The following is a 15,258-nucleotide window of genomic DNA, read 5'->3' on the forward strand; positions in this document are numbered from 1 at the left end:
AAACATTCTATAGAAAAAGTTGCTTTTGTCAGTTTTTCAGCATTAGTACTCTCTACTTTCCCTGAAGTGGTATTTGTCTTCACTTGCCTTGTAGAAGTATACTTTAAAAAGTGGTGTGCAGCAGGTTTCTGCCGTAGCAAAGTGAGAACATAGGTGACCAGACTGTGGGGAGTCTGGGCAAAATGTGGAGGAGCAGGGTGGCAAAACAATGGCATTCTGTGCTTCTTGGCAGTTATACCTCAGTTTGCAAAGGCCAACAGAAGCAACCTGGTCTATTTTGGCTTGTCTGGGATGAACAGAGGAGATGTCTGGTCCTGGGTTAGCTACAGAACATTGACGTTTTCCATGCTCTGGGAAGCAGGTTGGAATCTTGCCATGAGTGCAGGGAGGCTAGGAGATCAAAGTGATTTCAGTAGTGTGGTTAGTGCATGTTACTGGTTCAGCAGTCAGAAATGGAACTGATTGGGTAAACTGGTACATTGAGGGCTCAGAGCCTAGGATTCTTATACTGTTTTAACAAAGGTTACAAAGGCACAGTGTGTTCCAAGTCTGACATGACAAGACACAAAGAGGCTAGGGAATGATTCGCAGATGGCCTCAATAGCAGTTCTGGGCTGAAAACAAAAGGTTGGGGCAACTCTTGGCCAGAGTCATCACAAATGTCAAAAGAGGCAAATCAAGAAAGAAAGTGCTACAGCGATTAAAAATTGTGACCTTTCCAAAAATTTGAGAAATTCCCAGTTGTGCACCTGGACCAGTGATTAAACATACATGGGAAAATTACCTCAGGGCTGACATATGTGTGCATGATTAAATTAGTGCTTGCTCCACCTGGGGCTTCTGAATATGTGCAGTTTTGATTAGATAGGTGCTGCTCCTTTGGCCTTACTTACATGATCTCCAGGGCCTTTAGGCAAGATTGTTTTGTGCTGTCAGTTTTTCCCTCCACTGTATAGCTTCACTCAGACAGCATTGCTTAAAAGTGACCACCTCCAATGTTGCCAACTATCAAAGGAGCCTACAGTGCCTGTCCTACCACTGAGCACCTGCTAAGAGTCACTTGTTAAGAGCTCAGTGAACTTTCTCTTGTGATTCTTCAGTGGTGATCTTTAGCATCCTTTTTTCCTTGTTTTGTTAGAGTTTTTCCCTTCAGTTTGCATAGCTATGGCACAATGGGCATCCTTTAAAAATACCATGGCTGTGGGGATAAACTTGGCTCCACTACAGATGGCCACCACCACTGTTTTGAGTTTTCTTGGGGTCAGGAGCCCAAGACATGCCTCCATTGCCTGAAGTTCACTAAAGATACCTGTGACAACTGCTCCTCTAGTTTCTTTGTCATCTCTATGGGAGAAGGCATTGGTGGCCACCATCTCAGTCCTCAGATGGGATCTCAGACTGCAAGTGCAGAGACCAATTCTGTTTCAGCCCCGTGGCTGCTGTGAGTCTGTCTACCTTACCTGTGTCAACTGCTTTGATTCTACCAAGTACTGCTTAGTACTACTCTTATGGCCTCTATTTTTTTTTTTCACAGATCTGTATCTTGTGGCTTACGTAGATCTTTTTGAAGCAATAGAACATGAGGTGTTCAAGTGTTTAGGCCTAGGTTGTTGTTTACCTTAAAGTGGGAAAATTCCAACTTTCTGAAGTTGGATACTATGATCAGTGTTTCATTAGCTGCATTTCAATCTCCTTGCAGATTATTTTCATTTTCTATGGACCCTTTAAATAAAATGAAAAATTGTAGCTTATCTACACAATTGGTGTTTTGTGCCAAATATGTCTTACTGTCTTGGCTAGAACACCTATATCTACTCATTTTATGTGTGTGAGAACTCATTTTCAAAGATAGTACTTCACAGAGGATTGAAAAGGCTATTTGTTTTGTAGGTCCTTTTATTAAGACCTCTAAATTTATTTGGGTAGAATAGATTATTGCAATTCAAAATGTAACAGATTGTTTGCTTACACCTAGTAATGCAGAAATTTTTAGATGATTAACACTATATTGTACATTTCTTAATTGAGTGGGTCCTGGTCTAGTCAACTTGAATTCACAGTTGCCGTAAAAAGAAAGAGAGAGTCCCCTCAATGATCATGCAAACAGGGCCAGCCTTAGGAGTGGGCAGGCTGGGTGATTGCCTGGGGCGCTGAGCAGAGGGGGGTGCCTAGCTGAGCTCAGTGGCTGTATTTTTTTTAATGTACTGTCTTCAGGGAGCTAGGGTGGCAAAAAGCAAGTGTCCGTAACCACTTTTTCAAGGCCTTACAGGTTGTTTGGGTACTAACTACAAAAATGATCTTCCTTCAGTTAGCTTTAAAGTATGTTTCTTTTTCAGTTTCTACTTTGATGTCATTTGCACTAGGTAAAAATCAATGGAATGTGGCGTTACTTTGAGGCAACATTACTGAGCACTTAGCACTTCAAATACTGTAAACAGTATAAGCACTATATAAATAATAATAAAATAAAGCCATAAGCTGTTAGAGGTCAGCTGGATACCTTTTTTATTTATAACTTTTCTTTAAAAATAATAAAGATAAAAATAATAGATATTATAAAATAAAGGATGCTTACCAAAAGACAAGAACCGCTACAAAAAATATTAAAAGTAAAACCTGTCATAGTTCTGCTGTGTTGCATAACGCACTCCCACTGCTCGGAATGTGGCTTTTTCTGCTTTGGCTTGTACAAACTGTAGCACAGGTGCTGGGAGATCAAGGTTTTGAGCAAAGTTGTTCTCAGTGGAAAGCAGCAAGGGAGGAAGACTGAAGAAGAAGCTACAGCCTGGGAGAGTGTTGTATATAGTGATGCTGTCCCTTTTAAGACTTTTTTTATTGACTATTCTAAAGCCTTTGTCTGTGTGGATCATAACAAATTGTGGCAAGTTTTTGGTGGTATGGGGATACCAAATCATCTTGTCTGCCTCCTGAGGAATCTGTATAATGACCAAGTAGCAATGGTAAGAACAGACCACGGAACAATGGACTGGTTTAAGATTGGGAAAGGAGTACGGCAGGGTTGTATACTCACCCTACCTATTCAACCTGTACGCAGAACACATCATGCGACGTGCTGGGCTTGATGAATCTAAGGCTGGAGTTAAAATCGCTGGAAGAAACATTAACAATCTCAGATATGCAGATGATACCACTTCGATGGCTGAAAGCAAGGAGGAGCTGAGGAACCTTATGATGAAGGTGAAAGAAGAAAGTGCAAAAGCTGGGTTGCAGTGAAACCTCAAAAAAACCAAGATTATGGCAACCAGCTTGATTGATAACTGGCAAATAGAGGGAGAAAATGTAGAGGCAGTGACAGACTTTGTCTTTCTAGACGCAAAGATTACTGCAGATGCTGACTGCAGCAAGGAAATCAGAAGATGTTTACTTCTTGGGAGGACAGCAATGACAAATCTTGATAAAATAGTGAAGAGCAGAGATATCACACTGACAACAAAGGTCCGCATAGTTAAAGCAATGGTATTCCCTGTAGTAACCTATGTCTGCGAGAGCTGGACCATAAGGAAGGCTGAGCAAAGGAAGATAGATGCTTTTGAACTGTGATGCTGGAGGAAAATTCTGAGAGTGCCTTGGACTGCAAGAAGATCAAACCAGTCCATACTCCAGGAAGTAAAGCCAGACTGCTCACTTGAGGGAAGGATATGAAAGGCAAAACTGAAGTACTTTGGCCACATAATGAGAAGACAGGATACCCTGGAGAAGATGCTGATGCTAGGGAAAGTGGAAGGCAAAAGGAAGAGGGGCCGACCAAGAGCAAGATTGATGGATGATATTCTGGAGGTGACGGACTCGACCTTGGGGGAGCTGGGGGTGGCGACGGCTGACAGGAAGCTCTGGCGTGGGCTGGTCCATGAAGTCATGAAGAGTCAGAAGCGACTGAACGAATAAACAACAAATGCCACTCCAACAAAGGGCTTACTTTTTGTAGCTGAGGAGGGAGTGCTGGAGCTCAAGGAGTAGAGCTTCCAGCAGGAGCCATTTTGTGTGTGTGCTGAACATAACAAAGAATATAACCTACAACTCCATGAAAGTCATCTTTTGAGAGCCACTCACACCACATGACTTGAGGAACAGAGAAGGTTTTAAGGAGAGATTCTGTGGCAGAGCAAGCGGCCTGTTCTTGTCACAGAAAGAACTCCAGTTCCACTGGGGAAAGAGTTCAAGGAGTAAGTGAGTGAATAAACACCACCTAAGATTTCCAGGCAAGGTGCCACTGGAGAGTAATTATCCGTGGCAGTTACCTCAAGGAAAGGCATAGAGTGGTGTGAGGCCATGCCTCAAGGAAGGAATCCTTCCTGAGTGGGTAGTGGAGAAGGCCAGCAGCAGGCCACAACCAGACCTGTGAGACTGAGGTCTAGGAAGAAGAGAGAAGTTCTGCCATAATGGGTTTGGAATTTGGAGGAGGTACTCAGGAGCACCACAACATGATCCCTATACCTTTATCCCTATGTAAGAAAAAATGAAACATATCTAGCATTCAGCTTGAACCCAGGGCAAGGAGGAGCTGCAGGTGAGAATTTTCAGATGTAGTCCTTGCATGCAATAAACCTTGGATGTGCCCCCCCAGCTTTGTACGCATATATATGGGTCCTTGTAGGGAGCAGAAGCAGGGCCCCCAGCATCATACTTGCACCAGACTCCATAAACCCTTTGTGTGGCCCTGCAAAGCTGACTGGGGGGGGGGGGCACTAAAGGCACTCCTTGTCCAGAGTGCTGTTTATCTTAGGGCTGGCCCTGCATGTGAACAGTTGGTGATCCCAGTCTCCTGCATTTTGACTGTTGTGAATTCAGGCAAAAGAGAATGATGGGCAAGATACTTTGTGTCTCTTTCAGCCAAAGGTTTCAGATTCCAAGTCCTAGGAAAAATATTCTCTTTGCAAAGTATGAGCAACTGGGGTACTGCTGTTTTGTTGCTTTAATAGTTCAAGATTGATTCATAGAATAATAGAACAGTTGGGTTGGAAAGGGCCTATAAGATCATCGAGTCCAACCCCCTGCTCAATGCAGGAATCCAAATCAAAGCATCCCTGACAAGTAGCTGCCCAGCTTCATCTTGAATGCCTGCAGTGTGGGAGAGCCCACCACCTCCCTAGGTAATTGGTTCCATTGTTGTATTGCTCTGTCAGGAAGTTTTTCCTGATGTTCAGCCAGAATCTGGCTTCCTATCACTTGAGCCCATTATTCCGTGTCCTGCATTCTGGGATGATTGAGGAGAGATCCTGGCCTTCCTCTCTGTGCCAACCTTTCAAATACTTGAAGAGCGCTATTGATTGATGTTCATTAAGCCAATGAATTGTGTTTTCGTGTAGCTACATGCACTTGACATGTAAAAATGTTCCATTATTTTATGTAGAAGTGCTAGTTCAACCCCTCCCAACACCCCTGCTGCTTAAATCAGTGCTTATTGCAGCAATTGCAGAGCTGTTAAACCTGTGTAGGTTAGAATTTGAGATTTCAGTCATATTAGAAATAGGACAAAAATAGTCCTGTGTCCAGTTCTGGGCACCACACTTTAAGAAGGATGCAGACAAACTGGAGAGGATTCAGAGGAGGGCAACAAAGATGATCAGGGGACTGGAAACAAAGCCCTATGAAGAGAGACTGAAAGAACTGGGCATGTTTAGCCTTGAGAAGAGAAGACTGAATGGAGATATGATAGCGCTCTTCAAGTACTTGAAAGGTTGTCAGAGAGAGGAAGGCCAGGATCTCTTCTCGATCATCCTAGAGTGCAGGACACGGAATAACGGGCTCAAGTTACAGGAAGCCAGATTCCGGCTGAACATCAGAAAAAACTTCCTGACTGTTAGAGCAATACGACGTTGGAACCAATTACCTAGGGAGGTGGTGGGCTCTCCCATACTGGTGGCGTTCAAGACGAGGCTGGACGGCCATCTGTCAGGGATGCTCTGACTTGGATTCCTGCATTGAGCAGGGGGTTGGACTTGATGGCCTTGTAGGCCCCTTCCTACCCTACTATTCTATGATTCTATGATTCTAGTTGCTCTTGGAATAAAGCAGTTTTATTTAATCTGTTCACATTGTTACCTTGCTTAACTACAAGATGAAAGTTGCCAAGCAAAACATTTAGTTCTTCTTCGTGGTCTCTGTGCATCACACATATGGGCTCTGCGCCTGTGTGGAGCCTCTACTCAGGAAGCTTCCATAGCTAAGGAACGGGACCGTTCCCCCCATCCCACTGCACATGTCTAAGCGGGTTCCCGTCGATCTCAGTTCCTTTTTGACCACTACTATGGTTGCATGTCCAGGAATTTCAGCCATCTAGTTAGGACTGCAGTGCTGAGGTTAATCTTCATTCTTTGTTTTTTCTCTTTCTCTGGTTTATTTGTATTAAAAAAATAAAAATAGTAGATTAGAATAGTTAGTTTCTCTTCGTCTCTTGGCATATGGCACTGAAGGCCCCTTCAGAAAGTGTGTCTGCTGTGGCAGTAAATTGCCACCGTCTGATGGTCACTCTTTATGCCTTCTTTGTCTTGGGGAGGCTCACGTTGTCTAGACTTGCACCATTGTCAATCCTTTTGCAAGCAAGCTCTGAAAAATAATTCCGATAGATTGAAGGCAATTCTGTGGCAAAAAACCTCTTCAAGTGGTGGACAATCAGAAGTCTGAAGCTAATTTGGGAACTTCAGGACCTAAAAAGATGCCAAGATCTGAATTAGCCACTCCTCCGCAGTCCTCCTCAGAGGTGGAGAGAGCAGACCCACCTACTACTGGCTGTTCGCTGGTAGTTTCGATGGCTAAGAAAATCTCCAAAAGGGCCAAGCATGCTAAGCTGCCACCACTGGCTCTGCCTAAGAAAAAGGAGGTTAAAAAGACTCCTCCAAGATCATCAAAGTCGGGGATCCCCCCCCACCTCTTCTAAACTCACCGATTCCGACATTGCCTTTGGTACTGACTGCCACTGTACCGTTGTACTGTCCATCTACGGTTTCGGAAGGGGAGATCAGAGATCTTTCCCCCCGTTGGGTATCAAACCGATGTCAGCCCTCGGGACCGACTATCTCAATCTCCAGGATCGCAATACTATGATCAAGGATTGCAGGCTTCTCGGTAAGGAAGATCACCACCTTCAACAGTTCAGGGAGATCGTGTCTTTCAGTTCTGTTCACCCCTTCGCTGTTACGATGAAGAATATCGTAGTAAACATTGCTCCCCTCAACAGGAGAGGGATTAATGCTTGGGCTGGTCTATGCCTCCTCAAAGGTTGTATCACTGTGATAACTGGTCACTCAGAAGAGATTATGATCTGTACTATGATTGTGCGAGATATTTAAGAGCAGCCTCTCCTCGATACAGATCACGCCCATCAGCTTCGGTTTCATGTCCTTTAGATATTGATGTGTTTCAGCAGCCACCTCCAGTACCTCCGCGTTCAACCTCATTATAGCTAGCTAAAGACAACATGGAGCAGACTCCTCCAAGTTGCGCCTTGCCACCCCCACCTGTCCAGGATCAGAGTAGACAAGTAAAGGCTACAAAGCAGACGGAGTTATCTAACGACTCAGTGGATGATTATCAATCTGATTCTTCTTATTATTCCTCCGTCCCACCATCTATTTCATCTCTGGATGATGTGTTGGGTACGTGGGATAGGGCTTCTCCTTCAAAGGATTTGGGCCATTTTTCAGAACAAGTCTTACAAATGGCGCAGTAGTTGGGAGTAGAGGTGCAACAACCAACGGAAAAAGTCCAGGATCCACCAGTCTTTGATGCTGAGTCTGAGTCCTCGGTACCGGTATCAATCCCACTCTTGCCAACTCTTCAAACAGTGAAACAAACTTGGTCCGCACCGTCCTTCAATGGCTCCCATGTCTAAGAGATTGGAGTCGATGTATAAAGTGCAAGAAAAGGACACCACATTCCTTTTCTCACATCCACGTCCCAATTCAATAATAGTCGAATCAGCTCAGGGCCCATCCCAGCGATCTCATACATCTCTGGTGGATAAAGGATGTAGGCTCGACCTCATGGGTTGAAGATTTTATTCATCTGCAACATTGGGACTTGGTGTTGCTAACTACCAAGCCATGATATCTCATTATCAATTATTTCTGTGGGTAAAGGTGGATTCTCTATGCACTTACCTGCTGGATGATCAGAGAGAATTGGCCATAGTGTTCCAATCCACAGCAGTTCGGCTTTCATGCCAACAAATCAATACCACACGTCACGCGGATTGCAGCATGAAGTCAATGGTGGGTGAAGTTGCACAGAGGTGTCATGCATGGCTCTGGTCTGCAGGATTAACCCCTGAAGCCCATTCTAGGATTGAAGACTTACCTTTCGATGGAGAAGGTCTATTTAATTCTAAAATAGACGACCAAATGGATTCTGTACAGAAGGCTTATTTCCACATAGAAGTTGAAGAGTCATTTTGGAGGTTCCTTTGCTTTGCTGTAGGACTGGATATGTTCCAGTTCTGGGTACTACCTTTCAGCCTTGCAACAGCACTGAGAGTATTCACGAAATGCGTAGCAATAGTTTGTGCATATCTCCAACTCAAGGGCATCAAAGTTCACCCGTATTTAGACTGGCTCCTGGTCGACACATCCAAAGAAGCCATGGGTTGTTCTATCGTGGCTGTTCATAATCTTCTTGACACTCTGGAATTTGGCTCAACGAGGAGAAATCAAGCTTACTTCCTTCTCAAACAATAAAGTTCATAGGGGCATTCTTGGATACCATGATGGGCCGTGCTTATCTTCCTAAGGGCCATGCACTTCAATTGATAATACATGGTGAGCACTCCATACTGACACAGATGTGTTTCCACTCACGACATACAATGCTTGTTGGGACAGATGGCAGCGACAATGTCTGTAATGGAGTGGACACAATTGAGAATGCAACCCGTGCAAAACTGGTTCATCAGGATTTTCCACAACGAGACCGACGCTTGTCAAATCCGATTCACGATCCCAGACCACATTGCTCAATCTGTCTGGTGGATGAACCCCAACGATCTCAATCACTTGAGACAACTTGAGACAATATTTCCATTCTTCGGCACCTGAACAAGCAAGTGGGCACTCGCTCATTCATGCTAGTTGGACTGACCCTCAAAATTTACGACTATATCGTCCTCAGGGGCATACGCATTACAACGTTTCACATCGTGGGGAAAAACAACATTTTGGCAGACTCACTCACTTATATCTTCCAAACATCCCACAAGTGAGAACTGTCTCCAGTCATCCTATGCAGGATCTTTCAAAGGTAGGGGCACCCATCAGTGGACTTGTTCATAAGCCCCTCAAATGTGGTGTGCAAGACGTTCTGTTCAAGAGTGGGAGCAGGCCGCCGGTCTTTGGGAGACGCTTTTCTGCTTCGATGGAGGCCTTCTTCTGTCTCTTTGCTCCATTTTCTCTGCTACCAAGAGTGATAGCAAAGATCAAGGAGGAGAGGACCATTTGCATATTGATCACTCGGTGGTGGCAGAGACAGCTGTGGTTCATGATTCTGTTAGGCATGGCCAAGGGCAGTTTCGTGCGTCTCCCACTCCTAAGGAGCCTGCTCTCTTGGAACGGAGGGAGGATCCAGCACCCAGATGTACAGGCATTGAAGCTGACGGTGTGGAGGATTCATCCATAGGAATGAGATCTTGTTCAGCAAGTATTGAACGCTGCTAGAAGTAACAGAACCTGTCACTCCTACAATAATAAATGGGTAACTTTTCAGAGGTTTGCAGAATCCAACAGTTTCTTCCCTTCTTCTTGTTTGATTTCAAATGTTTTGTTGTTCCTTCACCATTTGTTTCAGAAGGGTCTTAAATACTCGTCCATTAGAGTCTATGTGGCTGCATTATCTGTGATGAGAGGACAGATACAAGGGTCTTTGGTGTTTACACATCCACTCACCAAACTGTTCTTGTGTGGATTAAGAAATTTGGTTCTCCCTGATGGTACTGGAATGGAATCTTTGCTTTGGTGCTACGGGCTTTGATGTCGAAGCTCTTTGAGCCAATGGCTACTATTGACATTAGTTTACTCTCTTGGAAAGTGGCTTTCTTGGTGGCAATCACTTCAGCTAGGAGGGCGTGTGAGTTATGCGCTGTCCGTTTTGACACGTCATTCACTGTATTTCATAGGGACAAGGTCATTATTTGACCGGACATCTCCTTACTACCTAAAGTGGTGTCCGATTTTCATATTAACCAACCTATGATCCTTCTGGCTTTTTTCTCATCTTCTTCCTCAGAGTTAGAAAGACATTTACCTAGCCTTGATGTTCGTAGAACTCTAGCTTTCTACAAGGCCAGAACTGAATCTTATCATGAGACTATTTGTCAGCTATGATGGACCTAATAAAGGCTCACTTGTGTCATCTCAAAGGCTAGCTGCTTGGATAATTCACCTTATAAAATTGGCTTACCAGGTTGCTGGTCAAGACATTTTGCCTCAAACCCAAGCACATTCGACAAGAGCCATGTCGATGTCTACAGCTTTTGGTAGAGGGGTGCCTTTGCAGAATCTGTGTAAGGCTGCTACATGGACTACCCCATCTATGTTTGTGAAGTATTACAAGTTGGATGTATACGCAAGGTCGGATTGCACATTTGGAAGAGCTGTGCTGTTGGCAGTACTATGATGACGCACCTACCCACCACCGGTAAGTTGGCTTGTTAATCGCCCATATGTGTGATGCACAGAGACCATGAAGAAGAAAGGCAGGTTGCTTACCTGTAACTGTAGTTCTTCGAGTGGCATCTGTGCATTCACACAACCTACCTACTGTCCCCTCTTCGATGTCGCTATCCTTTGAGTATTGATACTGAGGACTTCCCTCTGATCCAAGACTGTGTATTCAGTCTCAAGGAACTGAGGAGATTGGCGGGAACCTGCTAGAACATGTGCGGTGTGATGCGGGGGGAGAGTTCCCACCAAAAATACAGCGTTCCTCAGCTATGGAAGTTTCCCGAGTAGCAGCTCCATGCAGGCGCAGAGCCCCTATGTGTGAATGCACAGATAACCACTCGAAGAACTACAGTTACAGGTAAGCAACCTGCCTATATCAGACCTCTGTAATTTGATATCAATGTCATGATCATTAGGGATTTATAATTATTTGTATAGTTTCTTGAACTATGATAGGGTTAATGGAACATAACTTTTTTTTGTCAGTAGGAATAAGACTGGCCAGCACTGCCAAACATATACGAAGTAATTCATACAATAGCATTGCAGTCATATCACTATATATTAACCGCATCTGTTATGGCCTGTGAAAATTAGAAACTGGTTCTAAAGTCTTGTTAAAGACTGGTTTGTCAGTAGCTGGCATTATATTAGACCTAACCATGATACAGTACTTCATAATGAGTAGAATTTGGCTAATCAATCTAGAAAGACTCTTCACTACTGTAAACAGGATTAATGAAAAACTGCAAAGCCATTTGGTGTAGTGAAAGAATATTTTAACCATTTCTCAAGACAACACTTGGAAAGTCTAGTGTTTACAGCTAGGGTGGATAACATTATTTACCTGTTGAACACTGCATTCCTTTGGAGGTAATCAGGCATGGGGGCATGCCATTAGGGGTTGGGGCTGAAGCCAACAGCAAGTGGGGCCAGAGCCAAAAATGATCAGGACTACCCCTGTTTCTCTCTTTCTGATACCCCCCTTCTCTCTCCCTCCTTGACAAGGAGGTTGCCGGGGGAGGGACAGATGGCTCCTGCCAGAGGTTTGAACTGGTAGCGTGCAGAAAGCTTTTGAAATTAGACTGAGGATCAGAGGTTGTCCACCTGTTTACAGACTTGAGAGCAATAAAATGACAAGACTTTATTATTAAGAGGACCATGGATCTACCTTATGATAGACAGGGATCTTTTAAATCCTCAAAATTGTAGAGAGCCAGTGTGGTGTAGTGGCAAGAGTGTTGGACTGGGAGCTGGGAGATCCAGGTTCTAGTCCCCACTCAGCCATGGAAGCTCACTGGGTGACTTTGGGCCAGTCACACACTCTCAGCCCAACCTACCTCACAGGGTTGTTGTTGTGAGGATAAAATGGAGAGGAGGAGGATAATGTAAGTTGCCTTGGGTTCCTTGCAAGAGGAAAAAAGGTGGGATATAAATGCAATAATAAAATAAATAAATAAAATCATAGCTGCAATAAGGTCTGATTAGAAAATGAATAGTGGTGTAATGTTGAGACATTTATGCTACCACGTTTATTTTTTGTCTGTAGATCTATATTTTGTCTTTAGTCATATAAAAATACAAAAATAGTTGAAGATTTGAGACTTCAATTCTGAAAACATATAGGCCAGGCTTCAAAGAGTGGAAATTCATATGTGAGAGTGAACTGTGCATCCAACCAGAACTTTGCTTGTTGTATTTCTCTACATTGCCTTCCATTGCCAAATAAGACCTTACAGAGCAGCTTTTCTGTCCAACATTGAGCATGGCTGCAGAAAACTGAAAGTAAAACACCGGCTCTGTTTACCTTGTATCCATTCCTTGGGTCTTGGCCATGGTTTATGATGTAAGGCAACCATCCCCAACCTGGTGCTCTCCAGATGTGCGGCACTGTAACTCCTATAATTCCCAGCCAGCTGGGCCAATGGTCATGCTGGCTAGGAGTTATGGAAGTTGCAGTCCAATACATCTGGAGGGCTCCAGATTGAGGAAGGCTGATGTAAGGCATCTCAAGTTTGATTATATTAAATTTTGCATTGTATTTGTTTAAAAAATCTAAATGGCATGTATCTATTCCATTACAATTATTCAGAGGGCCTTATGTTGTGTTAGATTCTGCAGGAGATAGTATCTTCTATTGCTGGTGAAAATGAATTTCTCTGAAGATCTAGTTTGAGCTGGATGGCACATGCCTGCTTTCACTGTTCAAAAGGTCTCTGTCAGGAGTCAAAGCTAGTGAGTTTTGAACAAAATGAATTTGCCTTAAAGTAAATACTCCACACACCTCCTTTGCATCACAGTTTTTTCATCTGCTCATTTTGTATTGCAAGAGCGTTAGTGGTGGCTTTTAAAAAGCAAATGAATCTGCCTGTCACCATTAGTATCTCAAATTTTGTTAAGGCTGATGTTGTATTATTTCAACTGGCAGGAAGTTACTTGACATTACTATTCAACAGCATTGAATTCATTGCTCAAAATGCATTGGGATTTATATTGGATCAGTTCTCCCACATCTGTTGGATTCTTGTTTGTTTCTGCTTGTGGTGTTGCTTTTTTGATGCATTCTGTTAGTTTATTTCACATGCAAAACAGTGTAAATGTGAATTAGGGACCCACCTGCTGCTTGATGTTCTGTAGTCGGTATGTACAGTGCACGTGAAAATATTGAACTATTTAACCAAGCAAACTAAATATGTGTATGAATTCAAAAGAGTGGGTCTAATGCAGTCTTTCTAATCTGACCTTTTTCTTCACTCTCTCAGTATTTGGGACATGTAGAAGTGGATGAATCAAGAGGAATGCATATATGTGAAGATGCTGTGAAGAGACTGAAAGCTGTACGTATACTTATTAAAATACTGTTATTATACCAGTATATCCAGTTTCAAGGTATACATGGGTCTTTTTAAAGAGCTAAATATTTTCCTTAAAGCACTGCATATAGTTAATGCGGCATGCCACTATATGTTAAAAGAAGAGTTGAAACTATGGCTCCTATTTGTGGTAGCTGTCCCATGCCTTCAGGAAGTTCCTAAACAGTACTGAAAGACTTTGGTTTATTGCTGCTGCCTTTAAGAAAAATTCATTCTCTGAAATATGCTACTTATTCCTCCTTGAACAGATCACATTACCTTTTTCTTGAACAGATTAGCTTTTTGGATGGTCATCCTTTCTCCGTGCCATGTAGACTAGAACTACTATTTTCCATATGTATGTACTCGGAAGCCTTCACTTTGCTCCTTCACTTTGCAGTCAAAATGGTTAGCTGATACTAGGTTCATAGAACAGTTTCTGCTCTTGATGTTTGACTTCAGTCATGAATGAGATAGGGGGAGTCTCTTGAAGACTTGTGAAATTGAGAATCCTCACTAATAAGAACAATATATGCCACTAAAATCTTCTAACTGGAGCAGCTGACTTTGAGACCTACTGTTTACCATTCTTCAATGACAGCAATAAAGAATCTTAAGCTAAATAGTATAGCAAAATTATTACAGGAAACTTTGTGACTTTTTAATTTTAAGTTGCCTTGCATGTAAACAATATGGCTTCTAAGTCAAACTCTGCTTTCTTCTCTCAGTCACACACAAGACATTTAGAGACGGCGTCTTCTAAAGAACTTTCAAATAAACTCTTGTGTTGTGATTAGATGTTGCATCCAGTTTCTCATTTGCTTTTGTCTTGACCAGTTTATAAGAAGTGAGAGTTATACTCCATCAGTTCTTACTTGGTGTTTCAAGCATCTCAGGCTTGTTAGTATAAATTATGTCTGCCATAATTTTTTTTGCCATGCACTTTCCACGATGGTTAGATGAGCGTTTCATGCACCTAAATGCAAAGATAGGACAATCAAGGCTTATTAATACTGGTATATAGTGTTGTTTTTCTAGTAAATGTTACTGACATATTCAATTCCTTTTCAATCACTTTTACTGATTACTGAAAGGTGTATATTCATCAAGAGGCTTCAAGTTTCACTTGAGCATCCAACACTGGAGTACATTCTTAAATTTTGCTTCTATCCATCCATACATATAGATTCTTATTTGTTTCATTAATCTAATACAATACTTGAGATGCATTTTGATATTGTAAACTTCCATATTCGCTTTGCAGCCAAGCTTTTTCCAGTAGAGTAGAACAGGCTTTTCTCAAAACAAACCATAGGTCATTCAAGGGCATTTGAGTCTAAGGGTGCAATCCTATGCGGATAGTCAGTTGCCTCCGAACTCAGAGGTGACCAACAGGGTGGGCAGAGCACGGAGGGGATCTTCTCTGCACTCCAGCCACCATACATTTGTGGCTAGACAGCTAAAATCAGCTGTCTAGCCATGGCACCGCAGGGGGCAGGGGGGCAGATGGTGCACAGGAAGCGTAACGGCACTTCCACCATCCCCTCCCCACCTTCAGGAAACCCTCCTTTTTGGCCACTCTGCACTGCTCTTACAAGCACGGAGCCAGGGATGAACCCCACTGCCTGTGACGGGGAGGGGGTGAGGAGTTGGTTTTCTGGGAACCAACCTCAGAGCACTAGCTCCAAGTTTGGTTCCCAGAAAATGAAAAATCATATGGTCATCTAGCTGCTGTC

General features: G+C 43.1%; 1 protein-coding gene across 11 annotated transcripts in view; it reads left to right on the top strand.

The window, feature by feature from the left end:
• NUMB (NUMB endocytic adaptor protein) overlaps nucleotides 1-15,258 on the top strand; it is a 120,346-nt gene that overhangs the window by 68,550 nt on the left and 36,538 nt on the right. For all 11 annotated transcript variants that reach the window (XM_084847231.1, XM_084847257.1, XM_084847295.1 and 8 more), the window contains one exon: nucleotides 13,433-13,507. In XM_084847231.1, the coding sequence (XP_084703357.1) occupies nucleotides 13,433-13,507 (75 nt within the window). The remainder of the gene's footprint in view (nucleotides 1-13,432; nucleotides 13,508-15,258) is intronic.

Source organism: Heloderma suspectum, chromosome 1 (assembly GCF_057233095.1).
Source record: "Heloderma suspectum isolate Gila_16-S chromosome 1, 16-S_ref, whole genome shotgun sequence".
Lineage (NCBI taxonomy): Eukaryota > Metazoa > Chordata > Lepidosauria > Squamata > Helodermatidae > Heloderma > Heloderma suspectum.